Source organism: Taeniopygia guttata, chromosome 31, assembly GCF_048771995.1.
Source record: "Taeniopygia guttata chromosome 31, bTaeGut7.mat, whole genome shotgun sequence".
NCBI classification, from domain to species: domain Eukaryota; kingdom Metazoa; phylum Chordata; class Aves; order Passeriformes; family Estrildidae; genus Taeniopygia; species Taeniopygia guttata.
The window spans coordinates 4344699-4372552 of NC_133056.1; the positions used below are offsets into that span (position 1 = coordinate 4344699).

At 53.9% G+C, this 27854-nt stretch overlaps 2 protein-coding genes and 1 long non-coding RNA gene across 3 annotated transcripts; 2 read left to right on the forward strand and 1 right to left on the reverse strand.

The window, feature by feature from the left end:
* Positions 1 to 500: 500 nt before the first annotated feature.
* LOC140681068 (olfactory receptor 14J1-like) lies at positions 501 to 7255 on the reverse strand. The gene is made up of 2 exons (XM_072920271.1): positions 6530 to 7255; positions 501 to 659 (listed from the first exon to the last, which is right to left on the reverse strand). Exons 1-2 carry the CDS (start codon positions 7253 to 7255, stop codon positions 501 to 503), a joined length of 885 nt encoding a protein of 294 aa, XP_072776372.1.
* An 8969-nt stretch (positions 7256 to 16224) lies between these two features.
* On the forward strand, positions 16225 to 19242 carry LOC140681069 (serine/threonine-protein kinase pim-1-like). The gene is made up of 6 exons (XM_072920272.1): positions 16225 to 16232; positions 16802 to 17231; positions 17386 to 17436; positions 17641 to 18007; positions 18658 to 18837; positions 19094 to 19242. Exons 1-6 carry the CDS (start codon positions 16225 to 16227, stop codon positions 19198 to 19200), a joined length of 1143 nt encoding a protein of 380 aa, XP_072776373.1. The 3' UTR covers positions 19201 to 19242.
* Positions 19243 to 20898: 1656 nt separating this feature from the next.
* Positions 20899 to 21708, forward strand: LOC140681127 (uncharacterized). The gene is made up of 2 exons (XR_012052376.1): positions 20899 to 21078; positions 21505 to 21708. It is a non-coding gene; the product is annotated as an uncharacterized lncRNA (long non-coding RNA).
* The last annotated feature ends 6146 nt before the right edge of the window (positions 21709 to 27854 follow it).

The following is a 27854-nucleotide window of genomic DNA, read 5'->3' on the forward strand; positions in this document are numbered from 1 at the left end:
TCATGGAGCCAAGAGTCCATTGTTACACTGTGGGGCCCTGTGGAACCAAGGGGACCACAGTGACTTTCTGGGGCCTCATGGAACAATGGAGACTGTTCTGATACTTTGGAATGCCCTGAACCAAGGGGCCATTAGAGCATGGCAGGGCCTCATGGAATCAAGGGGACTACAGTGTCACTTAGACCATTTGATTTAACCTTACTTACAGGCCTGACTGGCTCAGCTATGCAAGGCACTCAGAGCCCTCAGAGAGCAGCATTTCTGCCACATTTCCCCAGCACAGGCACTCCTGTGTGCACACAGACTAAGAGAGTCAGTGCAGGGCACCTGTGAGAAATTCCCCTGAGGGCAGGGAAATGCTCCCTGTGGATGCTTTGGCATCTCCCCAGTGGGGAAGGGTTGAGCCTGGAGGAGTGGGGGGATCGGCCCAGGCTCCCTCGTTGTTCGGGATCCCCCAAAGTGCAGCAAACAGGAGAGTTCCTGGCTTGGAGAGGCTCCACTCAGAGGGAGTCGCTGGCCAGGAGAGCTCCAAGGGCTCCTTTTGGAGCGCTGTTTGTAGGGCCCCAAGAGAGGGGCTTCAGTCCCAGCCATGTTTCATCCTGGCCGCACTTGGCATCAGCAGCTTTCTTTGGCAGGGTTAGAACAGGGATGTTGTGCCACTGAGGGAACACAAACAGTTCCCAGGGCTGCTCCTGAAGCACCCAGGAGATGGTTGGGCAGCAGCAGTGCCTGGAGCAGACAGGGTTTGTGATGAGCTCCAGAGGAGCTGAGCCCAGGGGCTGCTGGCCAAGGCCGAGGCCCAGCGAGCGTTTCTCAGCTGGCAGGGCAGCCTGAGAAGGGGAGGGGGGAATGCACCAGCACAGGAACCATGGAACCAAGGGACCATTGTGACACTGTGGGGCCTGTGAGAGCAAGGGACCATTGTGACACTGTGGGGCACTGTGAGACCAAGGGACCATTGTGACACTGTGGGGCCTGTGAGACCAAGGGACCATTGTGACACTGTGGGGCCCTGTGAGCCCACGGACCATTGTGACACTGTGGGACCTGTGAGACCAAAGGACCATTGTGACACTGTGGGGCCTGTGAGACCAAGGGGCCATTGTGACACTGTGGGACCTGTGAGACCAAGGGACCATTGTGACACTGTGGGGCACCATGGAAGCAAGGAGACCATTGTGACACTGTGGGGCCCTGTGAGACCAAGGGACCATTGTGACACTGCAGGGCTGCATGGGACCAAAGGTCCATTGTGACATCGCAGGGCCTCATGTCATCAGTCGTCCATTGTGACACTGTGGAGCTAAAGGAGACCACTGTGACACTGCAAACCAGCAGGCTCCAAAGGTCCATTGTGACCCTACAAGGCTCATGGAACAGAGGAGTCACTTGTCATTGTGAGGCCTGGGGAACCACGGAGATCACTGAGACACTGCAGGGCCTCATGGAACCTTTGGGACCATTGTGAAACTAAAGGGCCTCATGGAACCCAGGAGCTATTGTGACACTGTGGGACCCCATCGATCTAAGGGTCCATTGTGGCACTGTATGTCCTCTTGTAATCAAGGAGCAATTGTGACACTGTGGGGCCCCATGGAACCAAAGGAACACGGAACATGTCTGGTTGGTTTGGCCTCCCATGGACTGCCTGACTGGTCCAGCTGACCTTGACATGTTTAGGGTCTCTTCTCACCTTCTACTGAAACACTGGCGCGCTGTTCTTTCCTTCCTATGGAAAATAACTTCCCTCCTCCTCCAGAAACCCATGGACAGTATTGGGATTTTACCTCCAAATTTTCTTGTATCCAGCGATTGTTCCTGTAGGAATATTGGCAGGACAAATCTGCTTGGCAATGGTTTCATCAGGGTCAACTCCCATCTGTCCTCAAAACACTGGGGAAGGCTCCATGCTTTCCTTCTTTTGGGAAAGAACTGCTTCTCCAGGTGCCCATGGGCAAAATTTGGATTCTGTCTCCAAAATTCCCTATATCCAAAGGTTGCTTCCAGACAAAATCTGCCATTCCTGACAAGTGTTGCTGGCCTTGGCCTAGTGAGGCTCTCATCTGCCTTCCAAACACTGGGGATCTGTGCTTTCCTTCCTATGGAAAAGAACTGTCCTTCTCCTGCAGGTGCCCATGGGAAAAATTGGGGTTTTACCTCCAACATTGCCTGTTGTGACACACTGGAGGAGATTGTTGGCTGGAAACATTTCATGTGCGGGGGAGGAAGGGGCAGGTCCAGCCTTGCCCTGCCCCAGAACCGCAGCACTGCCCTGCCCTGGAACCCCAATCCCCCCAGAGCCTCTATCCCAGCCCAGCAGTGTCTGCCAGTCCCTGGCACAGCACAGGCAATGCTCCACAGCCACCTCCGGAGCCCCAGCCCAGCTCCTGAGTGACCAAAAGGCCCCAAGTCCCACCTGGGGGAAGGGCCCAGGAAGACCAAGGGGTATTTAAGGCTGACCACAAGGCAAGCACACATCTTGGCTCTACCTCCTCTTGGAATTTCTATCTGAACCCCACTGGAATCCAGGAGTTAGTAGCTCTGTGTGTGCTTCCCTAAGTCTTATTTTTCCTTTCCTTCTGTGTCTACTTCTTCTATTTCTGTCCTCTTGCAAATTTTGATTAACTTAAAATTGAACAGGTGTAGTGTTTGTGAAGTTCAATGGGCCAAGGTAATGCTTTGAGAAGTGTTTTCTGTAGATTGAATATCAAATTAAATCTTTTGCCAAAGTTTCTCTGATTTCCTAAAGTTCCCAGCAAAAGCTGTTGTGTTGTTTTGAGTTCCTGAGAATCTCTTGTTGGTATTTCTCCAGTGCATCCAACTCAGAGGACACAAACAATTGTCAGTCCTTTTTAATGTCTCCTTGAGAGAGTTGTCTGGGGGATGGGGGTCAGGGCTTGTGTGTCCTGCTGGGCACAGCCCAGGCAGGGCTTTCACAGCCCCATCCCACACTCCATTTCCCAGCTGGAGCTGCTGGTGCCTCTGAGTTCTGCTGCCCCAGCCCCAGGGACGCTCTCCTTGTCTGCCCATTCCCCCAGGGTCTCTGGGCAGGGATGGCCTCAGTGGGGGCTGCTGACATCCTCAGCAACTTGGAGGCTGCTGCTGAATTTTACTGCTCCAGAGGCTTCTTCAGCCTTCAGCTCTCCAGTTCAGGAATTCAGTGGCCCAGGGCTTATTAACATTCAGAACACATTAACAAACCAAGCCTCTGGAAACAATTTGATCTAAGTTTTCAAATCTTTTCTGGTTAAGTAGAATTCAGAAGTGTATTTGAAGTATATTATACTAGCAAGACAGTGAAAAAAGATTTCCTAGGTCCTATTTAGGTTTTTTTCCCCTGTTAATTCACTGATATGTGCAATCTCCAATTGGCACTGAATCCAAGCACCTCCTCATGCAGTTTGAATAGATATGAAAATCAGAGGTGGGTGTCAGAGGCTGCCTGGGGCACAGGGACCATGAAATTATCAAGTTTTCAATGATCTGTGAAAGAAGGAGGAGCAGCAACAAAACTTCCACACTGGAATTAGGAAGGGCAGCCTGTGGCCTATTTAGGATGCAGATTTGGGGAGTTCTGAAATAGGCATTGATTTTTTAAAGGGAAACAGCCCTTAAAAACAAAGGGGTCCAGGGAGGATGGACACATTTCAGGAAAGTAATCTTAAGGGGGAAGGAACAGCCTGTCCCAGTGTGGCAAAAGATGAGCTAGTGAGGAAAATTACTGTCCTGACTGCCCATGGAACTTTTGTAGGAACTCAGGAAAGAAGAGGGTGCATTAACTTTGGACAGAAGGTCAGTCAACTTAGCAAGTGTTTAAGGATGTTATTAGGTCATGCAGAAAAAAAAGGAAAGAGGTGAAATCTCAATTAGAGATTAACGTGGCCAACTTGTGTGAAAAATAACAGAAAATATTTCTATAAATAAATTAATAGCAAAATGTGGTATAAGGAGAACCTCTACTCTTTATTGGATCCAGTGGAAAATATAGTAACTAAACATAAAGAAAAGGTCAAACTACTTAACACCTTGTTTGTATCAATTTTAGATATTAGGACAGGTTGTCCTCAGGACAAGAGTTCTGCTGAGCTGGTAGATGGGCACAGGGAGCAGAATGGCCCCTGAAATCCAGGAGGAAGCAGCTGCTGACCTGCTGAGCCACTCAGATGCCCACAGGTGGATGGGATGGGATGGGATGGGATCCATCCTAGGGGCATGAGGGAGCTGGTGGATGAGCTCCCCAAGCTGCTCCCCATCATTTACCATCAGTCCTGGCTCACCAGGGAGGTCCCAGAGCACTGGAGGTGCCAGTGTGAGCCCATCCCCAGGAAGGGCTGGAAGGAGGATCTGGAGAACTCCAGGCCTGTCAGCCTGACCTCGGTGCCCAGCAAGGTTATGGAGCAGATCACCTTGAGTGCCACCACAGGGCACCCACAGGATGGCCGAGGGGTCAGAGCCAGCCAGCGTGGATTTAAGAGGGGCAGGTCCTGCCTGAGCACCCTGATCTCCTTTTATAACCAGGTGACCCACCTGTGGATGTGGGAAAGGCTGTGGATGTGTCCATCTGGACTTCAGCAAAGCCTTGGACACTGTCCCTGACAGCATTCCCTGGAAAAGCTGCAGCCCATGGCTTGGGCAGGTTCCCTCCTGGCTGGGAGATGGAAGAGCTGGCTGGAGGCTGGGCCCAGAGAGGGGTGGGGATGTGCTGCACCCAGCTGGTGTCCAGTCCCTGGTGCTGTCCCCAGGGATCTGTGTTGGGCCCAGCCCTGTTTAACATCTTCACCGATAATCTGGATGAGGGGATCGAGCCCACCATCCCCAAATTTGCAGGTGACACCAAGCTGGGTGTGAGTGTGGATCTGCTGGAGGGCAGGACAAGAAGACACAGCCTTCAGCTGCACCAGGGGGGGTTTAGGCTGGACAAGAGGAAGAAGTTCTTCACAGAAAGGGTGAGTGGGCACTGGAATGGGCAGGCCAGGGGGGGGGTGGCAGAGTCACTGTCCCTCTCCAGTGGCACTCAGTGGCATTTCTGGGTGACAAGGCGGTATTAGGGCATTGGTTGGACCTGATGATCCCAAAGGTCTTTTCCAGCCTATTTGATTCTGTCATTCTGTGATGATTGGGACACTCTGGGGCTGTTGTGACACTGCAGGGCCTGGTGGAACTAAAAGGACCATGGTGACACTGTGCAGGCCCATAGAACCAGGGCTCCATTGTGGTGCTCTGGGGCCAAATGGAACCAGGGAGTCCCCGTGACACTGGGTCCTGGTGGAACCACAGAGGCCATTGTGACACTGCAGGGCCTCGTGTAACCGAGGGGTTTCACCATTGTGACACTGCGAAACCAAGGAGAGCACTGGGAGAGTCCAGGGCCCAGGGGAACCAAGGGGCCGTTCTGACACTGCGGGGCCTCATGGAACCAAGGGGACATTGTGACACTGCAGGACCTTGTGTAACCAAGGGGACACTGTGACACTCTGGGGCCTCCAGGAATCTGGAAGGCCCTTGTGACACTGTGTGGCCTCATGGAAACAAGGAGTCCATTGTGACACTGAGGGGGCTTGTGAAAGCACAGAGAGCATTGTGACAGTGTGGGACCTCATGTGACCATGGGGCCTTTGTGACACCCTGGGGCCCCATGGAACCGAGGGGCCACTGTGAAACTGCGGCACCAATGAGAACATTGTGACACTGTGAAGCCCCATGGAACCAAGGAGTCCACTGTCACATTTTGAGGGCCCCATGGAACCAAGGAGACCAGTGTGACAGTGCAGGGCCTGGTGTAACCAAAGGGAATTTGTGACACTGAGGGGAGCCATGGAAACAAGGACATCTTTGCAGATGACACCAAGGTGGATGTGAGTGTGGATCTGCTGGAGGGTAGGAGGGCTCTGCACAGGGCCCTGGACAGGCTGGATCCAGGGCCCAAATCCATCAAGGTGAGGTTTAACAAGTCCAAATGCCGGGTCCTGCACTTTGGCCACAACAACCCCTGCAGCGCTACAGGCTGGGGACAGAGGGGCTGGACAGCAGCCAGGCAGAAAGGGACCTGCAGGGACTGATGGACAGCAGGCTGGACATGAGCCAGCAGTGTGCCCAGGTGGCCAAGAAGGCCAATGGCTCCTGGCCTGGATCAGGAATGGTGTGGCCAGCAGGAGCAGAGCTGCTGTGCCAGCACTGATCTGCCCCCAGCTCTGCACACAGACATTGCTGCTGCAGCTCCAGAGAAGGCAGCAAAAGGGCATCTCTGGAGAAAACTGCTGGGAGATCCTTTAGTTCCTTGAAAGCCACCGAGAGCGCAGCCCCTCATTGACAGAGTCTGTGGGCACAGGGAAGGTGGAGAGAAACAATATGAGAAATGGCACAATGACATTTCTTTCTAATGTGGAAAACATTAAAATGTAAAACAAAAAAAAAGAAACTCCAAAATGAAACCAAAAGAAGTATCAAAATGACTTTTATTACAAGTAATTTGTAGAAATTGGCCAGCAGTTTAATGTTCCTGAAAGCATCCAGTCATCAGTCTCCACACTGCAGCCTTGAGCTCCTGGTTCCTCAGGCTGTAGATGAGGGGGTTCAGGGCTGGAGGCACCACCGAGTACAGAACTGACAGGGCCAGATCCAGGGATGGGGAGGACATCGAGGGGGACTTTAGGTAGGTAAATACACCAGTGCTGATAAACAGAGAGACCACGGCCAGGTGAGGGAAGCAGGTGGAAAAGGCTTTGTGCCGTCCCTGCTCAGAGGGGATCCTCAGCACAGCCCTGAAGATCTGCACATAGGAGAAAACTATGAACACAAAACAACAAAATGCTAAAAATATAGAAAACACAAGAACCCCAAGTTCCCTGAGATAGGATTTGGAGCAGGAGAGTTTGAGGATCTGTGGGATTTCACAGAAGAACTTGTCCACGGCATTGCCATGGCAAAGGGGCAGGGAAAATGTATTGGCTGTGTTTAGCAGAGCAGTGAGAAAGGCACTGGCCCAGGCAGCTGCTGCCATGTGGGCACAAGCTCTGCTGCCCAGGAGGGTCCCGTAGTGCAGGGGTTTGCAGATGGACACGTAGCGGTCATAGCACATGATGGTCAGGAGATAAAACTCTGCAGAGATGAAAAAGACAAAAAAATAGAGCTGTGCAGCACATCCTGAGTAGGAGATGGTGCTGGTGTCCCAGAGGGAATTGTGCAGGGCTTTGGGGACAGTGGTGCAGATGGAGCCCAGGTCGCTGAGGGCCAGGTGGAGCAGGAAGAAGAACATGGGCGTGTGCAGGTGGTGGCCGCAGGCTACGGCGCTGATGATGAGGCCGTTGCCCAGGAGGGCAGCCAGGGAGATCCCAGGAAGAGGCAGAAGTGCAGGAGCTGCAGCTGCCGCGTGTCTGCCAGTGCCAGCAGGAGGAAGTGGCTGATGGAGCTGCTGTTGGACATTTGCTGTGGCTGCACATGGGCACCTGTTCATGGAGAAAGGACAGGGACAAGTCAGGAGAGGCTGTTTGGAGCCAAACCTGGGCCATTCCCTGCAGACTGTCCTGCTGGGACTCACCCACCCTTGTTCCTGCTCTGGGAAAACCTTCACCCAGGTCCCTGCCTGAGCTCCAGTTGTGCTGGCTGAGTGTGGCAGGAGCAGCCAGGCCTGTTTAAGGGGGCTCTCGAGGAGCCATCCCTGCCCTGCTTCCCTGGGTTTGTGGCCATTTGGCAGAGGGACAAGGCTGGATATTCAGGATTTGTCAGGGGAATCAATCCTACTGCAGAAAGGGTTGGTACCATCTGCACTCACACTTCTAAGGGAAATAGCAGGAGTTAGTTTTAGGAATTGATTTCCTACCCACACACCATTCCTGACTCTCTGAGGTCAGAAATCCCCAGCATTCCTGCTGCACTCAGAGTTTGCCACTGAGAGATGTGAGAGGCAAAGGATTCCCTGTGGCTGAGGGCAGGTGAGGGGCTGGATGGGCTTGTTCCCCCAGCACTGCTCTGCTCAGCCCCCTCTGCTTCCCTGAGCATCTCCCTGGGCCTGGACATCCCCTCCTGAGAGGTGCCTTGTCCCTGCCAGCGCTCACAGAGCCCATCCCACCCTGTGTGCCCTCGGCCCGGCCCTACAGAAACCTGCCTGTGTGCAGGGCCCTGGCTGGGGCAGGCTCTGTGTGCAGCTGGGCAAGGGCAGCTCAGGAGAGCCCTGCTGGGCCCTGCAGAGGTGATGCTGCTGCTGTCCAGGGCTGAGGAGTGGCTGAAGGCCCTTTGGGAGGCTCCCAGCAGAGAGACTGACCACCCAAAGTCACAGTTCCGGAGTCTCTGTAAATGTTCAAACATTCCTTTGATGATCCTGTGTGTCCCTTTCAACTCAGAATGTTCTGTCATTCTGGGATTACAATTCCTGTTCTGCTTCTCTCATCCCCCTTGCCACAGTGTTAGAACAGTAAAGTAAAAATCAGACCTTTATTGGAAGCTTCCAGGCGTCCCAGTTGAAATGGAGCATACCCAGCCCCTGATGTAAACAATTTATTAAGGTCGATTAATTAGGATATTTAACAGGAACATCCAATAGGAGATTCAGTTGCCCCAGTTATACACCCCTGGCTCAACCCATTGGAGTAGGTCCAAGGGCTTCTTTGCCTGAGTTTTTGTTATCTCTGTTCACATTCAAAAACCAAAATGTTCTTCTTGTAGGTCCACCTCCTGATAATAAGACTACATAGTATTTAAAAATATATTTAGACAGCTTATTGTTCTAAAATATAAGCGAAAGGAAAGGAAACGTACTAGAGTTAATTAAGGATTATAATTTTTTCAAGTATATAATAGTAGGTAAATAGAGTTAATTAAGGGTTTAAGGGAGTCAGGTAAGGGTTATAGATTTATACCTTTATAATAGCAATTTACAGAGCTATGAATAGATGAAAAATATATAAAGAGCAAAAATCTTTTTGTCACAGACCCAAATTTGCCATCCTCCTCCAAGCAGGAAATTGAAAACACTCTCAGGAAAGCCCCTGACCTTTACAGCAATCCCAGGCTTACCTTCTTTGGGAAGTGCCCTCCGGAGCTGTGCCCAGGCTGGTCTGGAGCTGGGAGCAGCCCTGCCCCACCCAGCCCCTCTCAGCAGCAGCACCTGCCCTGCTCAGGGCGGCTCCTTCCCCCCACAGCTCCTGGCCAGCGCTGGGAGCAGCTCCAGGGCCGGCTGAGAGCTGTCCCTGGCAGGCAGCAGAGTCCTGGCCCAGCACAGCGCCCTGGGCTGCAGGACCCTGCTCTGCAGGACAGCCCTGGGCACCCCTGGCTGCTCTGCACAGGAGATGAGCAGAGAATGCACTCACAGGGGCTGTGGGCATTGGGATGTTCCAGCTTTAGGAGATCTCTCCAGGAGCTGCAGCTGCATTGTCCTGCAGCCAGAGGTTCCTGTGCCAAGGGCTGGCGGTGATTCTGCCCCAGGCACTTCTCAGCCCCTTCCCAGCCCTGACTGATTGAAGCTCTCTGTGCCTCTGTGCTGTGCCCGGGCTGGCTGCAGGCAGTGCCCCAGCCCTGCTGGGCTGGGAGAAGAGCTGCTCAGCAAGAGAAATGTGCTTTTGAAGCTCTGCTTGGTTACCAGGATCACCCTCTGTGCCAGGAGCCCGGCCCAGCTCAGCAGCACAGACACAGCACAAGGACTTTAATGACCCTCTGGGGCTTTGTGCTCAGGCCCTGAACATCAGGCCTTGAGAGGGAGCTGCAGAAACCTCTCCAGAACTCCACGTCAGAATCCAACTCCAAAGTTTCTTGGACTTTTAATGGGTCCCACTGAGGGACACGACTGAGAAAGTGTCCCCAGGCCCCAGGCAGAGCAGAGAACTGGAGGCACTGATGACAGGTGGGGACAAAGAGAAGCCAAGTCTTGGTGCCCTGGGGCACAGCAGGGTCTGTGCCACCAAGGGCTGGGAGGAGACACCTTGTCCTGAGGCCCTGGGGCCTCCTGGCACAGCCCCAGCCAGGCTGGGCACTGTCACCCCCTGGTTCTGCCCTCAGCATCCCCCCCTAGCCCACATCCCAGTGGCCTCAAGGATCTGCTGGAAGGAGTCCCTGGGGAGCCTTGGTCAGGAATGGCCCTGGGGGCTCCTTCATGCTCCCAGAACTTCATTACTTTTAAGGTACTTGGTGTTTCCCTTTTGATACAGACTCTGTGAGAGGTTTGTGCAATCATAGCCCCAATTATCTGCTTTAACGAGTCCCTTGAGAGCTTTGTACTGACACTCACTGGGGCTCATTAATACTCTGAGATACTAAACTTTTTTCAGGTACTTTGGATTTTGCTTTCCACACTGAGAGGTTTTTGTGCCATTTTGAGTCTCCAATTCTCTCCTCCATGGAGTCCATGAGGAGCCTGTGTTGGGGATGGACCTCAGCAGGTCCCTTTAATGCTTTGAGACAGTTTGGGGTTTTCTTCTGCCGTTGACTCCTGGAAAGGTTTGTGCAATCTCCTCTCAGGCCCTGAGGTTCCCGGGCTCAGCTCCAAATGCACCACGGGGCTCATTAGGTTCAGGCAACTCCTGACAAACCATGGCTCTGCCTTGTTTTCCCTCTGGTCTGGGGCAGTTCATCAGGAGGTTTATGTAGTGGTTTTGGTTCACCATTTTGGGATTTCTTGGGCAATATATCAATAAGTGTGGTGGGTTCAGTGCTGTCTACTTACCAGTGCACACACTAGAATATACTTACTCATTTCCTGCTCTTGAAACAGGATTAGAAGAAAGGCAAAGTCGGCTCAAAACTTTTAAATGGTATAAAGAAAAGTTTCTTAAGAGTAACTAAAAAACAGAGTAATAAGGATCAGAACAAAACTTTCAGAACACTTCCTTTCTCCATACAATCTGACAATGTATAGAGACAAAATCTAAAATTTTCTGTCAGTTTTCCACCTCTAGAATAGTCTTTCTTCAGTTCACTTAGGGAAAGAACCTCCTCTTGTTAATGTTATGGAGACTTCTCCACAAGAAAACAATTATCTCATGGCTTTTCTTTTCCATGAATAGCAGCCACTAGGAAAAATCTGCAATTGTGAAATCTCTCCCATTTTTTCACAGATTTTCCCACAGCTGTGTTTAGGGGACATGTCAATTTAAGTGGTATTAGTTTAAAGATGTGCTGTTTAAGAGCAAAGGTTCTCTTCATCTCTTTCTGAAATCATCCTAATCTCTGGGAATAGAGATCTTCTTCTTCTCTCCCTGAGGGCACAGGGTCTCATCACTCTGCTCTCTTTGTCTGTTCAAACACCTCATGGCATCAAGCGACTTCAATATTTCCTTACTTTAGCATGGAGGCCTTTGCTGAACAAGTCATCTCCCCATATTTTCCAATGCCTTATAGGGAAAAAGAGAGCCTGATGTATCAATGACATCCTTCTCCATAGCTTTAGCAGAGGATTTCAGCCCTGAGATCAAAGCATCTCCTCATCCCTCCCATCTGGGACTCAACTTCCTCTTCAGTGACCTCAGTGTCTTCATGTAGCTGCTCTGTGTGCCTGCCCTGTGTCCTTTTCTCTCACTGGAGGGAGGATGGAAGCACTGGAAGAGTCAATATCTGCCCGGGGCCTGCAGATGGTTCCATGAGCCCAGGCAGGCTTGGTGGCCAATTCTTATTTTTGCTGTGGTTCCTGGACATGAAGACCAGCTATTTTCCCCAGGAATGAAGGAATAGAGTGCCACTGTTTTAGGGGCAGATGAAAGGTGCCCACTAGAGGACAAGGCCAGCCAAAGCTGCCAGGTATTGTTCTGAGAGATACATTTACAAATTGCAATTTTTTTAGGGAAAGTACCACCAGGTCCTCACAGTATCACCATGGTCTCCATAGGAAGGGAGCAAGCGAGCCCCAATGTTCCAGGGGCAGATGAGCCAGAGCCACCAGAGGCCAAGGCCAGCCAGATCAGATGGTGCTGGCAGATTTTGTCCTTGGACATAGGGAATTTCAGAGGTGGAATACCAGTTTCGGACATGGTTGCCTGGAGGTGAAGGACAGTTCTTTTACACAGGAAGAAAAGCATGGAACACCGGTGTTTCAGGGGCAGATGAAAGGCGGCTATCAGAGGCCAAGGGCAGCCAGACCTCTCTGTCCTGGTAGCTTTTGTCTGAAAGCAACCCTTGGATAAAGGAACTTTGGAGGTGGAACCAAAATTTTGGCCATTTCTGCATTGGTAAGAAGGACGGTTCTTTTCCATAGGAAGGAAAGCCCAGAGCCGCAGTGTTTCAAAGGCAGAGGAGGAGAGAGGTGGCTCTTGAGAGGCTGAGCCAGTCAGACCCGTTTGTCTTGGTAGCTTTCATCACTGAGAAATCTTTGGATCTAGGGAATTCTGGAGGAGGATTCCCAACTTTGGCCATGGTCACCTGGTCAAGATGGATGGTTTTTCCCATAGGAAAAAAAAGTCCAGGTGAAGCCAGGTGTTTTGGAAGAAGATGAGAGGTGGTCACCATAGGCCAAGAGAGTCAGACCTGTTTTTTCCTGGCACCTTTCATCTGGGGGAAATCCTTGGATATTCAGAATTTTGAAGGTGGAATCTCAGTTTTGGCCATGGGCACCTGGGCAGGAAGAAGAGTTCTTTTCATCAGCAAGGAAAGCACAGAGCCCCAGTATTTCAAAGGCAGATAAGAATTAGCTCTTGGAAACCAAGGCGAGCCAGACTTGTCTCTCCTGGAAGCTTTCACTGGGAGAAATCCTTGGATATAGGGAATCCTGGAGGCGGATTCCCAACTTTGGCCTTGGGTGCCTGGATGTGAAAGGAGCTTTTATCCCATAAGAAAGAAAAGCACAGGGTCCCAGTGTTTCAAAGGCAGACGAGAGGTGGCCCCTGGGTGGCCAAGGCAGCCAGACCTGTCTGTCCTCGCAGATTTTATCTGGGAACAATCTTTGCATAAAAGCACAATAAGAGGAGGAATCCAAATTTTGGCCATGGGCACCTGGAGGAGAAGGACAGTTCTTTCCACAGGAAGGAGAGCACCAAGCCCCAGTGCTCCAGGGGCAGATGAGCAGCAGCCCTGGACATGCCAAGGTCAGCTGGACCTGTCAGGTGGCCCCCAGGTGGCCCAGCCTAGAGAGGCCACCTAGAGCAGAGGCTGGACAGTGTTACAGGAATAAAGTGGGGATTTATTCAAAAGGCCTTCAAAGGATTCACCTTGGGCAGTACAGGGGCCTGGCTGAGGGTACACCTAGGATGGACAACAGATTTCCACACTTTTTATGTTCTGATTCATTTCCATATTGGGTTAATTGTCCAATTACACCTTCCGGTTATGCAGCCCCACCCCCCCAGTCTGCTCTCCTCAATTCGCTGTTGTTTTCACTTTTTGGGCCTGAAGCTGCAGTGGTGTCCTTGGTTCTTGGGCTGTAACAGGATTTTGTCTGACTACACTGTGAAGAGAACTTGCTGACACTCTGCATGAAGTTCAGAGTTAAAGACTGATGCAGGACAGAATCTGGAAAATATGGAAGGTAAAACTTAAGGCATCAGCCTGTCCCATGTTCCCTTGGTTCCATGGGGACCCACAGTGTCACAACGGCTCCTCTGTGACACTCTGGGCTCCACAGTGTCACCCTGGGCCCTTGGTTCCATGGGAGTTTCCCAATGGTTTCCTCTGATTCCACGAGGTCACCACAGTGTCCCAACTGACCCATGGCTCCATGAGGTTCCCCAGTGTCACCAGGGTGTCCTTGGACCTGCCTTGTCACAGCTGACCCATGGCTCCATGAGGTTCCCCAGTGTCACCAGGGTGTCCTTGGACCTGCCTTGTCACAACTGACCCATGGCTCCATGAGGTTCCCCAGTGTCACCAGGGTGTCCTTGGACCTGCCTTGTCACAACTGACCCATGGCTCCATGAGGTTCCCCAGTGTCACCAGAGTGTCCTTGGACCTGCACTGTCCCAACTGACCCATGGCTCCATGAGGTTCCCCAGTGTCACCATGGTCGCTGTCAGAGGCTGGATGAGATCGATGTCCCGAGACACCTTGGGCTGAGCTGTCAATCAGTCACACAGCTGGGACAGTGTTAACCCAGCTCTGAACGCCCGAGCAATCAGAAGTCCCAGCTGGGGGGAGGCCCACGAAGGCCCAGGGGCGTAAAACCAAGGAGCACAAGGTCAGCCCCTGGTATGGACTCTGCCTCTCCTGGGGTTTGTGTCTCAGCCACACTGGAACCCTGGGAGCTGGGAGCCACATGTGTGTCTTTCTGTGAGCTTCTGTCTTCCTCTCTCTCTCTCTCTCCTCTCCTTCTAATGCTCTTTATATGGAACATTTTTGGGTACCTGAACAACTTAAGTGTTTAAGGCTTTCCAGGCTAAATAGGCTAGTGAATGAAGTTACTGCTATGACAAGTGCTTTGTGTTGGATTTGATTTGTATTAAATGCTTTTCCAAAGTTTCTTGTTTTTTGTACTTTGCCAGTAAAATTTTGGGGGGTCCCGAATGGGCGCTGAGGGGCACTTGGGGATCCCGGAGGGTCTGGGGGACACTTACGGGACAGATGGGGGCGGTACCGGGGCGGTTCTGTGGAGCGCGGGGCATGACGGGCGTTGTAGTCCCGGCCCCAATGGGGCTCTACTGGGCTGCGGGGCATGATGGGAGTTGTAGGCAAAAGAAAAGATGGCGCAGGCTCCAGGCACCGCCCCCAAAGCCATGATCGATCCCTGACGCTGATTGGTTGGAGGCTGCGATGGGCGGGAGTCACGGCCAATGGGAGGCTGTGGAGGCGGGAACAGCCCATTCAACCCCTCCAGTCCCTCCCAGCACAGCCCAGTTCATCCCCAGTACAGCCCAGTACAGCCCCAGTGCCCCTCCAGTCCCTCCCAGCACAGCCCAGTTCATCCCCAGTACAGCCCAGTACAGCCCCAGTGCCCCTCCAGTCCCTCCCAGTACAGCCCAGTTCATCCCCAGTACACCCCAGTACAGCCCCAGTGCCCCTCCAATACATCCCAGTACAGCCCAGTCCCTCCCAATACACCTGAGTTCATTCCCAGGCCCTCCCAGTTCCCCCCAGTGCCATCCATATTCCGCTCCAGTGCCCCCCAGTTATCCCCACAGCGTTCCCGCCCATTGTGGGGCAGCGGCACAGACGGAATGTCCTGCGGCCCAAATCCCTGCTCCTGCCACACAGTGCCCGGCCTTCTCCCCTCCTCCTCCTCTCCCAGCACGGCACAAATTCCAGCTCGGAGGAGGCTTCCCCAGAGAGGGCTCCTGCTCCAGCCTGAGTGTCCCTGCAGAGGAACAGGGCATCTTTCAGGCACTTCCACAAGCTCAGGGTTCTTACTTCATGGGGAATCTGGGATGAAAATGGCCTTGTTAGGAAGGACAAAAGCGGAGGGAATGGGTTGGAAATTATTAGTAAAAATGTTCCATTGTACAGGGAAAGTTCACAAATTCATTCCCTGCTTTTTTCCTTTTCAGATTCTTTCAGCCATCCACTGAGAGGACCAGCTTGTTCTGGTGCTTTTCATGCACTGATTGTACTCTTGATTTATATCAGTGCTCGAGAGGTGGAAGCTTCTAAACTGAACACAGAAACAAACTCCCTCTGTCAGCCCATTTTCATCTTCTACATCACTTTCAAGATGTCCACGGGCATGTTGGAACGATTATCACACTGCTCTCCAGTTCTGGCTGCAGGCTCTGGAGGTTCTTTCTCTGCATTCCCTGACAATTCCTGGGAGCCCGTCATGGTTTCTTAGGCTAGAGCAATAACAGTGAAAATCTCACCAATGGCACAACTGCCCAGCCCACAAGGAAAAGAAAGAACAAGCTATAAAGTTCTTCAAATATTTGTCCCACTTTTCTGCAAGAGTCGAGCTGCACACACGGTGTGGGAAGCCAAGAGAAGCTGCAGCTGGTGGCACATCTTGTGACAGAAACTGCTCAAAGCTTCCTCATTCTCCAGCAAAAGTTCTTGGAAAGAGCAAACAGGATTGTGGAGAAGATTCTGGGAAAACTGAAAGAGTTTTTAAGAAATGAAATGAAAATGGAAAGAAATAATCCAAGATGTTTTTCTCTGTTTATTTTTATGCTCCCCTTTTCCATCTTACACTACTTCCCCATCCCATTAATTGCAAATGGATCTCACTTCTAAGATCCACAATTTGGCAAGTTTTAGACACTCTAAAATAGCATGAGCTACACACATTTTACCTTCCCCTGTTTTTGTTTTGTTTTGTTTTGTTTTGTTTTTTGTTTGTTTGGGTTTTTTTTGGTTTTGTTTTTTTTGGGTTTTTTTTGGAAATCAATGATGGATAGGTACGTGCAGTTCTTGGGTCAGGTACAAATTCAGCATTCAGGGAATGCGCTCCGATAGTGTTTGACCCTCAGCAGGGACAGTGCACAGCAGCGGCCGAGGGGATTCCTGTGCCCCTGGGCAGGAGTCAGGACTCTGGGTCTGGGCTGAACACGGCAAAGTTCCCGTGTTTGGACAGAGGAAGGGGCTGTCCCCGGGGCGCGCGGGGCTCGGCCGTGGGGCGAGCGGGGAACGGACACGCGGACAAACGGCCTCGGTGCTTCAGTTGCAGAGGCAGCAGCGGCGGCGGCGGCAGCAGCGGCGGCAGCAGCGGCAGCAAAAGCAGTTTTTCTCTTCTTTCTCTTTCTCTTCTTTCTCTCCGGCTGTGGGACACCTTCCTCTCGGTGTCCCTTACCCGCTGTCCCTCCCCTCTCCCCGCCTCCTTCTCCCCCATGCCGGGCCGGGCCATGCCCCCGGCCCGCCCCCGGCCCCGGGCGGGGCTGCCCCGTCCCCGCCCCCGCCCGCCCCGCCGCGGTCTCGCCTCCGCCCGGCTCTGGGCGTGCTGGCGGTGGCGCTGCTGGGCGGGCATCAGTGCCTGGGGCTGGGCCCTTTGGCTCCGCCTGGCCCGAGCCCGGCCCCGGCCCCAGCGCAGGCTCCGGCCCCGGCCCCGGCCCCGGCCCCGGCTCCTCCCGGGCCCCGCGGAGGACACACGCGGCACGGCCGCTGCCGCCTCCGCCGCGGCTTCCCCGGCCCGAGCTCCGCCGCTGCTCAGCAGCGCAGCCGCCGGCCCCGAGCCTCCCGTGTCCCGTTCCCGAGACCGAAGGCCTGGGGATGGCCGGCCCGGGGCGGTTGAGGGGCGCTCGGGGGCCGCTCCTGGCCCCGGGCCGAGCGCTGACAGCCGCGTCCCGCCCGCAGGGAAGGCGCAGGAGGCGCTGCAGCAGCGCTACCGAGTGGGTTCGCTGCTGGGGCGCGGCGGCTTCGGCAGCGTCTTCGCAGCCACGCGGCTCTCGGACGGTGCCCCGGTGAGCGGCGGGGCCGGCGGGGGGGCGGGGGGGGAGGAGGAGGAGGAGGAGGAGGAGGAGGAGGAGGAAGAGAAGGAGGAGGAGGAGGGAGGAGGAGGATGGGGCTCGGCAGGGCGGGCGGCGAGCTGAACCCGGTGGTGCCTTTGGTTTGCAGGTGGCCATCAAAAGGGTGCCACGGAACCGCGTCCGGCACTGGGACGAACTGGTGAGTGAGCGGGGCCAGCGGGAACAGCCGGGCCGTGCCGGGCGGGGATGAGGCGAGGCCCGGCATGGGGGAAGCCACCAGGACCCCTCGATGGGGAGCGGGCATGGGGCCAGCGCAGGGCGCAGAGCATCCCGGGCTGGCTGAGGGGTTCCCCAGCCCTGGCAGGACATCAGTCCCACTGGTGGCACCGTGGTCCTCCCGCAGCCCGATGGCACCAGCGCACCCCTGGAGATCGTGCTGCTGGACAAGGTGTCCACTGGTTTCCCTGGTGTGGTCCAGCTGCTGGAGTGGCTTGAGCTCCCCAACAACATCGTGATGGTGCTGGAGCGGCCGGAGCGGTCTCAGGACCTCCTGCATTTCATTCGGGCACGGAGGTTCCTGTCTGAAGAGGTGGCACGGCAGCTGTTCCGCCAGGTGCTGGAGGCCGTGCGGCACTGCACCAGCCGAGGGGTCCTGCACCGCGACATCAAACCAGAGAACATCCTGGTTGACCTGGCCACTGGCCAGGCAAAATTGATCGACTTTGGCTGTGGCACCTACCTGCAAGACACAGCCTACACTCACTTTGCAGGTGAGCCTGGGCAGGGGTGTGCTCCCGGTCCCGCCACCTCATGGCCCAACATCTCACAGGCCAAGCTGGGTGTGGCAGCGGGGATTCTCCCTTTTGCTGCCAGTCAGGGTACTAAGCCTTCCCCTGAGTTGCTTTTGAGCGGGGCTGGGTGGGGAGGCATCTTCCAGCCCCACTGGCAGCCTTTGCCCACCACTCTGCCTGGGGCTGGGGTTGGAGCAGCAGCAGCCAGCCCGACAAAAGCACCCGTGGGTTGGGGTAGCATAGGAGGGAGGCAGAACCAGTGCACCAGCCAGTTTGGTGTGCAGGTGAGAGGAAGGGCTTGGGCTGCTCCACTCACCTTGTTTGCCTTGGCTTCATAATATTTTTAGGGCACTGCAGGCAGGGAGGATAAGGAGATGATTTTTCCCCCAGCCCTGAGTGGGTTTTTGCTTTGCATGTCACGGTCAGGCCTTGCCGGGGCTTCTGCTGCCCTCTTCCGACACCAGCGGCTTCTTGTCCAGCCCTGAGTTTGTACACAAGTCCCAGGTGCTGGCGAGAGTGCAGCAGTCGCCCCATGTGCCACTGGGGCAGCCCCTACACGCCCAGGGATGCTGGGGCCAGGCTCTGGGAGCAGCAGCATCCCCCTGATGAACTCCATCTGTATTCCACAGGAACACTGTCATACAGCCCCCCAGAATGGACCCACTTGGGCTGGTACCATGGCGAGGCAGCAACGATCTGGTCCCTGGGCATCCTGCTGCACCAGATGGTCTGCGGGCAGCACCCTTTCAGGAGGGGCCAGAAGATCAGCTGGGACCATCAGCTCTCGCTGCCACAGCGGCTCTCTCCAGGTGGATCCTCATCTCTGGCCACGGGGGAATACCAGTGCTGGGAGACAGCAGCAGCTTGTGAGCATCTCGCTCTGGCAGCCGCTGAGGAGGTGCCACATGTCCTGCTCTCCTGCTCTCCTCCACAACAGGGAATTGATGGGAAAGTTTAGGCACAGCTCTGAGCACAAAAGCAGCATGGCCTGGGCAAGGGAAGAGTGGGGCAAAGCAGACAGGAGCCTTCTCTAGCTGACCACTGGTTTCTGGTTTCTCTGCCCAGAGTGCCAAGATCTTATCAGGTGGTGTTTATCCATGCATTTCTTGGACAGACCTTCATTAGAAGACCTGTTCTGTGATCCTTGGATACAGGATATTCACCTGCCATAGAAAAAGGGAGAGAGCCACATGCACACTTTGCTCCAGGGCTCTGGTAAGTTATAGGTCCACACATGCCCTGGCAATCAGAAGCAAGGAAACCCAGACTTTTTTCCCTGCCTGTATCAATGCACTGGGATTGTTGGGTGGGAACACGCAGCCCTTGTGCTGGAGCTGAGCTGCTCTGCCCAGCACTGGTGGCTGCCATCCGAGCTGGTTTTGCTTGTCCTGCTTCCCTGACAGCTGGGGCCCTGGGCAGAACCCTGACAGCCTGGAATGACCCCCAGGGAAGGAGAAGGAGCCCTTGGAGAAGCTGTACCAGGTGGGGCTGCTGCTGCTGCTGGAGACAGCGACGACAACATCAAGGATGACAACCTCTTCCTCAACCTGGCCACTGGCAGCTGAAGATGATGGACTTGTGGCACCGTCTTCAAAGCCAGGCTCCACAGCGAATTCGCAGATGAGTCCACAGCCGGGGAAATGCTCCCAGATTTGGGCATTGCTCAGCCTGGCTGGGAACAAAAGTTTCTCCCTTTGCTGGGGCAGATGCAACTTCAGTCGGCTGCCCAGCTGCTTTTTGGCAGGGCTGGGGGCATGGGCTGGGGTGGATACAAGATGGGAGTTGGCTCCTGGCCCTGCCAACAGCCCCCAGCACCCAGCATGGCCTGGGCTGAGGCTGGGGCTGGGGCTGGGGCAGCCAGCCCGGCACAGAGAAACCCCCATGGCGGGAGCAGAGGTGGGACTCCAGAACCTGTGCAGGGGCTGCTTTGCTTTGCAGGCAAGGAAGGGCTTGGACTGCTCCACTGCCCTTGTTTGCTTTGGGATCACCGTTATTTTGGGGGGCAGTGCAGGAGGGAAGAGAGAAAGTGTGGCCTTCTCTCCCCCATGGGTGGGATTTTCCCTATCATGTAGGGGTTGGGCCTTCACCAGACCTCTGACAGAGATAAGAGTTTTTTTCTTGTTTCCCCTTGTCTCTAATCTCTTTTCAACAGTTTGTTGTTTGTTTTTCTAGAGGAAGCGTTCTATGTAAGGTCCAGTCGGGATTGGGAAGTGCCTGGGAGCAGCTGCAGCGTGGATGGGCCGTGCCCTTGGAGAAGGCTGAGGACATCGTTTGGGACCAGCTTTTCTCCCAGCAGAGGATGGCGTGAGGTGAGTCCCCGTCTGCTTGGCATGGTGGGATCAGAGCTTTTGGGAGACAGCAACAAGCACAAGGAGGCTCCTGCTCTGGGCAGCTGCTGAGGGGCTGGATGTGCCGTGGCTGGCTGCAGGCTGGGAATGTCCTGCCCTCCTGCTCTGCTCCCAAAGGCAGCAGTGATGGGCAGCTCTGGGCACAGCTCTGGGCACGGCCAGCATGGCCTGGGCTCTGTGGGCAGCTGGGACAAGGGGACAGCAGCCTTCAGCTGACGGGGCTTTCTGGTTTCTCTCCTTGCAGCCGGGCTCTGCGGGTGCTGAGGCTGCTCTGGGCTCTGCCAGGGCTCTGCTGGGCTCTGCCCCGGGCACAGCTGGGCTGGCTCTGCCCTCACATTGCTCTGACAGCTTTGCATCAGACGAGCCCGTTGGAGCACAGTGCCTGAGCTTTCTGCTTTGGCAGGTGAGTGAGACTCCCCTGCAGGCCAGGAGATTACAGCTGGGGACACACATCCAATTGGCAAGGACCCAAACTCCCCATAGTCCCAGCTGAACCCCTGAATCTCCGCAGGAACGCCTGGATCTGCACTATTCATTCTTCATTTCTTTTTGGCTGGAAGTGTGCAGTTGCACTTTCTTCCTCCTCTAGAAGTGCCACGAGTGGGCCAAAGCTGGCAAGTGAGGCATGTTCCTGAGGCAGTGCAGTCTGCAGCTGATGGATGGAGAATTGCCCTTCCCACTTCCAAACCAGAGCAAAAAGCCGTAAGTGGGATTTTTCATCCGTAAGAAACCCCTGACAATTTCAGAGGGAATGTGCAGCTCATTCCCAGAGTGAGAAGGAAGGTCATCTTCTAAAGGATTTGGGGTTTGACAGAGTTGAGATTCCAAGTCCTGCCTGGAGCTGGAAGGGCCCCAATCAATTTCCTATTGCTTCGACCACAATTTAAAAAAAAGAATGTTGGAAACAAACCCCAAAAACTGTAAAAAAGGCTGTTGAGGTCAGTAAGATGGATCCATGCCATCAGCACATTTACAATGTAAATAAGTGAGTTCTCTTTTTAAAAAGATCATTTACCTCTTAATGCAAAGTTACAGAAGTTGTTTCACTAACACTTGGATTTTATTTGTATCTTTTACAATTCATCTAATTGTATTTTTTTTCTTTTTCCTTTTTTTTTCTTTAAGCAGAGGTCCTGGCCCTCTTCCAGCCAAAAGGGAAAGGGCCCCACCAAGCCTTGTTACCCACAGACAACATGGTAAAGCTGAACACTAAAGGACCTTGGGGGCATTATTCTGGAATTAAAAAGTTGCCAGCTCCATGGACAACAGAATTATTGTTCCTAACCTGAATGACATTGAGCAAAAAGAATAAAGAACGGTGTCACTAACGTACTACTGACGTTTGCCAAAACACCTCCAGAGTTTCACCAAGGGATCAGTCATCAAAATGTTTTGGAAATTTAAAGACCAAGGTAGCCAAAGCACACAGTGTCACTAATTGCTGGGTATGTTCTCAGCTGAAGTTGGGAGGAATGGGGTTCCCTTGGAGGGCCCACCCTGTGGGGTGGCCAGAACTCTGTCAATGGGCTCTGCCTCGTAACGGAGTCAGTGAAGGGACAGTTACAGAAACCTGTGCTGTGGGACACGGGAATACAACGATCAGTGTGACAGGATTCACTCAGATTTCCCGTCAGGAGAAACCAAACCCTGTTACAGTTATAGAGGCTACAGTGTCAGAAGATTTCTGTGCTTTACCATCACCCCCAATGTCAGTAGAACTTGGGGTGCTGCAGCTGGTCAGTGTCAGTGTCACACCGCTCCCAGCTGCAGGGCCCCCATTTAGGGTTCTTCAGCAACGACCACACGGAAGACTTAGGGCCCAGAGAACATTTTCCACCCAAAGAGTGCCTTGGGTTTCCGAAAGCAAAGGATTCCGGTTCACCCTGTGCCCCATGTGCGCTGCCCCATCCCGTGGAGTTGACATGAATGAGCTGAATGGATTATTAGAAGAGGTAGTAAATGATACTGTTGAAATGCCCATTAGCACATCCTACGAGCTCCAACAAACACAAATGGGGACTCCAGAGAACCGCATGGCCTTGGATTATCTGCTTGCTGGCCAAGGAGGAACCTGGGCTATCAGGGCACGGGGATGTTGCACTGCTAGCAGTGATGGGTTTGAAGGCCAACAGTCAGGAATCACCTTGACAGAAAGAGCAGTAGAAGAGTGGCAGAAAGAAGAAAATTCTTCTTGGTGGGATTGGCTTCGTGGCTGCCAAATTAGAGGCTGCTGTGAAATGCATTCGTGGCAGGGCCTGTCATCATTGCACTGTGTGCACTTGGTGAGTTGCTGTGACACTTTGTGCTGGGAAGTGGAGTAATGGGACCTTTCTTAAAAGAGACAGTCTCAAGAAAAGAGAGGCATTTGATAAATAACAGAGAATAGCAACTATTTAGGCATGTTTTAAAAGGAACGTGAATAGCTCTGAGTAATGAAGTTAAACTGCACTTAATTGTAGAACAAGAGGAGATGCCTTTATGCCTAATACCTAAATCTAAGCTGTGTTACTGAAAGAATCGTTACAAAGGTTGTAGTTGATTGTAGGTCTCAGGACCGATCAAAGTACCAAGGCCTGAACAGGTTGTGATCAAGGCCTGAACAGGCCCTGAGGCAAAGCTCACCTCTAGATGAATCTTCCAAGCAAATGTTGTATTTGTATCCACTCATTAAGGAAGCATGATTAACAACACGATCAATGCATGTGTTCCTTGCTAAAACACGGATTTATCTTTCTGTATTTAGAAACAGACAAGGCCCCATCTGGCCTTGTTTGGGGGTGAAGGATCAAAGTCAACTCCCTTGGTTCCTCCTTCAGCCCTGGCCAGGCTTTGGGAGAAAGCAGTCAGGAGAATGAAAGCAGATGTTCTCGCAGTGGCAGTGATGCCAGCTTGTTTGTTTAACAGTGTAAAAGCTGGGTCCTCTCACAGCTTTGGGGTTGGAACATCATTGCTTGCAGAGGTGGAGGCACCTGCAGGAATTCCCAGTGTCTGGGAGTGGCTCTCCAGTCCTTGGCTTCCCCCAGCTGATGTGTGGCTGTGGATGATGGTAAAGCCTGAGGCTAACTGGTGATGGATCTTTCCTTAATCACTCCAGGCAATCTCTGGTAGCAATGACTGGATGCATTGCTGAGCTTCTTTTGTAATGCTTTGCTAATGATGATGTGCTTTGCTGAGCTTATCCTTTTGTAATTCTTTGCAGCTGTGCATGATATAAATGACACAATTCCTTCAGTTGGTGTCTGTGTCTTTGGTGCTGACCCTGCCCACTGGTGAGACAGGGCCCCCTCCAGCCTAGAGTGTTACCTAGGAAGAGAAAAGCCATCACTCTATTATAAATTATGACACGGGACCAATTTGTGTCACTTTATAAAGAGAATTTTATTAATTTAGCAAGCAAGCAGTACGGGCAAATGCAGCTCCCCCCAACGGCTCGCACCGCACCTCCCGGTCTTTCAGTTCTTATACCCCTTCAGTTCCGGACTTTGTGATATTCTCGACGTGCTCTGCATCTGCACGGCGTGTTGCTAGGGGTCTTTTTTCTGCTGTCTGGTGGCCCTCCTGCCCCACTGTTTCCTGTGACTTACACAATCCCTGGGACTTTTCCTGATGAACAAAAACTATGCTATTGTCTTTCACACGTTAGAATTTTTTTAATCATTCATTCTTGCTTTACACAGTGTAAATGATGAGCTTTCATCTTTCAGCCGGAATTTGCAACAGCTTCTCAGGCTGACTGACCTCAGGAAGACCATCAGAATCACTAAGTTGTGGTCGGGACATTAAAGCTCATCCCATTCCACCCCCTGCCGTGGGCAGGGACACCTCCCAGTGTCCCAGGCTGCTCCAAGCCCCAGGGTCCAGCCTGGCCTGGGACACTGCCAGGGATCCAGGGGCATCCACAGGGGCCTGCCCACCCTCACCGGGAAAAACTTCCTCTGATACTCATCTAACCCTGCCTTCCTTCATCCTGAGGCCATTCCCATTCCAATGGCTCCGTGTCCCTGTGAGGAATCCCTCTGCCTCAGGCCACAAGCGCTTGTACAGAGCACCCCACACCAGAGCTCCAGGGGCTCTGGGGGCACACGAGCACTCCGAGCCCTTGGCCGGGCTTGTCCTCAGCGCCTTCCCCGCGAAGCCCCGGCTCTGTGCCCGGCGCTGTGCCCGGCCAGGACCGGCCCTCCCCAGCCGCACCCGCCGGGCGGCTCGGAGCGCTCCCGGCCCGGGCCCGCGGCGGGAGGGAGGAGGAGGAGGGAAGGAGGGATGGCGGCGGGGCCGCGCCGGGGCGGCGGGGCCGGCACTCACCGAGCAGCGGGATGCGGCCGCTCCCCTCGTCCTCGGACCCCCGGCTGGAGGTGCCGCCCCGGCGCACACCGACACCGCGGGCACGGGGCCGCGTCCGCCTGCCGCTCCCACTGCTGCCGCTCGGCCCGGCCGAGCCCAGCTCCGGCAGCGGCAGCGACAGCGGCAGCGGCAGCGGCAGCGGCAGCGGCAGCGACAGCGACAGCGACAGCGACAGCGACAGCGACAGCGGCAGCGACAGCGACAGCGACAGCGAGTGCTCCGGCTCCGGCCGCAGCGCCATCGGGTCCTGCCCGCCCGCCGAGGGAGCGGCGGTGCCGGCGGACACCGGCTCCGAGCGGCCCCGAGGGAGCGGCGGTGCCGGCGGACACCGGCCCGGAACCGCCCCCGCCCCGCCCGCCGGGGCTGCCCCGGAACCGCTCCCGGGACCGGCCCGCGCCGCCCCTGCGGCGTTTAGAGCTCGTAAGAGCACGGAACCAAGACAAAGGGTGTGGTTATTGCGGTACATCGGTTTCATATGAGGCGTTTATCGGGTCACTCCTAAGTCAGAGACGCCCCTGAGCTGGAAGGGACCCCCAGGGACCATCCAGTGCCACCCCTGCCCTGCCCAGACACCAACAGTCCCACCCTGGGCATCCCTGGCAGCGCTCTCCAAAGGCTCCTGTCGCTCTGGCAGCCTCGGGGCCGTGCCCGTGCCCTGGGGAGCCTGGGCAGTGCCAGCACCCTCTGGGGAAGAGCCTTTCCCGATCGCCACCCTAAACCCCTCCAGGCCCAGCTCCAGCTCTTCTCTGGGTCCTGTCCCCGCTCACGGGCAGCAGAGACCGTGGTGAGCTCTGACCTCCATCTCCTCCAGGCTGAAGAGGCCAAGTGCCACCAGCCGCTCCTGGCGTGGCCCCTCCAGACCCTAGCCCTTTCCATCCAGATGCCATCAGGAATGTTTTCCAGCCCGGCTGTGCTCGGGAGCTGCCAGGAACAGTGCACTGCTTGGAGAGAAGGGTTTGTGATCCAGCTGGCACTTGTCCACCCTGTCCCTAGGTTACAGGGCACCCATCTCAGTTTAAAACATCCTGAGGAATAACATGAGTGACCGTCAAGAAGCGAGGATTGCGTTTTCAGGGCTCCTCCTACATCTCTGCCATACATTAACACCCATTGCCATGAGGTGTTTTCAGTCCCCAGGCAGCCCTTGAGCTGCGGGACCCCAGAGTGACTGGCACAGGCACCAGTAGTGCAATTCTCTTTCTGAGGGCGCTGCAGTGCTGTGAAGCAAAGTAGTGGGTCGGAGTTCTGTGCTGGCTTAAAAGGCACCACTGACATGGCTAACAGAACAAACTCCTTGGAGTATTTCTGGTGTTATGAATATTACTGGGATTACATAGATCCAATTCCAGTAGATGGAAGCAAGATGAAGGTTAATAAATGTAAGTATTGTGGAGTGGTAGGTGCTAATCTTGCGCAGGGAAAATGTTGCATACCTTGTCTCCCTGACCTGGTTTTGTTTCCTTGCAATGGAGTCCATGCCAGTGGCTGGTTTGTGTGAATGGGTGTTATCCTTCAGGCTGGATAATTACTAACAAACACTCTGGGCTTTATCTTACCATATTTGAAGCTGTAAGACTGCTGACACTAATTCTTGTTTACAAGGACAGATTTTTTTGAGTAATTTGCTAAGGGGAAATTTGATGACTTGTGAATCTGCAGTGTGGGGTGTTAGTTACCTGTGTGCTGCTGTCACCAAAGTTCACTGAAAGAGCAGAGGTTTTCATTAAGTTTTGTAAGAATATTTGTAAAAACAACAATTTATTGAACGTATATACCTAAGAACATATCTAACAACAATATTTGAAACGCATTTACAGAAGACAAAATGAAGCACTAAAACCTATATCCCAAAGGCAACAACAAACTCTAAAACTATGTACAAAAGGGTGCCGTCTCTTTGCGGGATCTCCATCAGTCCTGGAAGAAAAGCAGGTGCCATGGTCACTCCAGTCAGGCACAGAGGGCTCTTCCGTGTGTCCCCAGGCTGGCACAGTGGGACCCTGCTGCCAGAGCTGAGGCTGGCTGGGTCTGGGGGCTGGGCCCCAGGCACTGGGATGGGGCTTGTGTGGCCGGAGCAGGCACCACCCAGCCCAGCCCCAGCCTGGCTGCAGGGAACCCACTCTGCCTGTGGGGACCACGTACCTGTCGCTGCTGGCATCGGTCTTCATCCCAGGACCATAGCCTCCTCTTCATCTTTCTCATCAATTTCCATGTCCTCGGTGCACTCTTCCATTTCCACGTCCGTCTCCTCTTCCACATCCACTTCCATCTCTTCCTCTCCAGTCTGTTCTCCATCCACTTCCATCTTCTCCTCTCTATCAGTCTTAATGTCCACCTCCATCTCTTCCTCTCTGTCTGCGACAGCCTGCAGAGGTAGCAAAACCTCAGAGTGGGGTCCCTGTCCCACCCCATCCCCCCAGAACTCCAGCCCACCCGGGCAGCTGGGGGGATCCACCTCCATGGAATGGCACCGTACCTTCCTTAGGACAAATGTGAACATCCTGCAGGGATGGATGACACAATCCAGGCCTTCAGCAGCTATGGAACCTGATGATGGGGGTATCAGGGGGCAGGAACAAGAAGGGTGGCAGGAGCGGGCAGGAGCAGAGCGCAGGGTGTGCTGACCCCAGGGCCAACAGTTGTGTTGTGCTGCTTGCTGGCTGCTGGCAGTTCCAGGTGGGACATGGATTGTGACATGACAGTTGAGCTAGAGAGCCTTTGGTTCCATGCTTAGCAACGTTCCCCCAGACCATGGTGCTCAGAGCCCTGTTCCCAAGGATGGGGCATCCACAGCCTGGGCCAGTGCCTCAGCAGCCTCAGTGGGAAAGAGCAGCTGCCTGAGATCCAACCTCAATCAGCCTCCTGCAGCTGAAAGCCATCGCCCCTTGTGCTGTTGCCATAGGCCCTGTTGAACACTCTGAACACTCTGTCCCAGCCTTTCTTGTGGGACCCTTGCAGTCCTGCATCAGGAACTGAGCGATGGAAGCTTTAGGCCCAGGTTTGCCTCTAAATGTACAAAATTAATAACAGTGGAGGGGAAGATGGTGGGACACTGGTTCTGCTCTAACTGGTGAATATTTCCTTTTTTTTTTTTCTTCTTTTCTATCATGCTGATGCAGGTTGAAATGAAGCTTGGC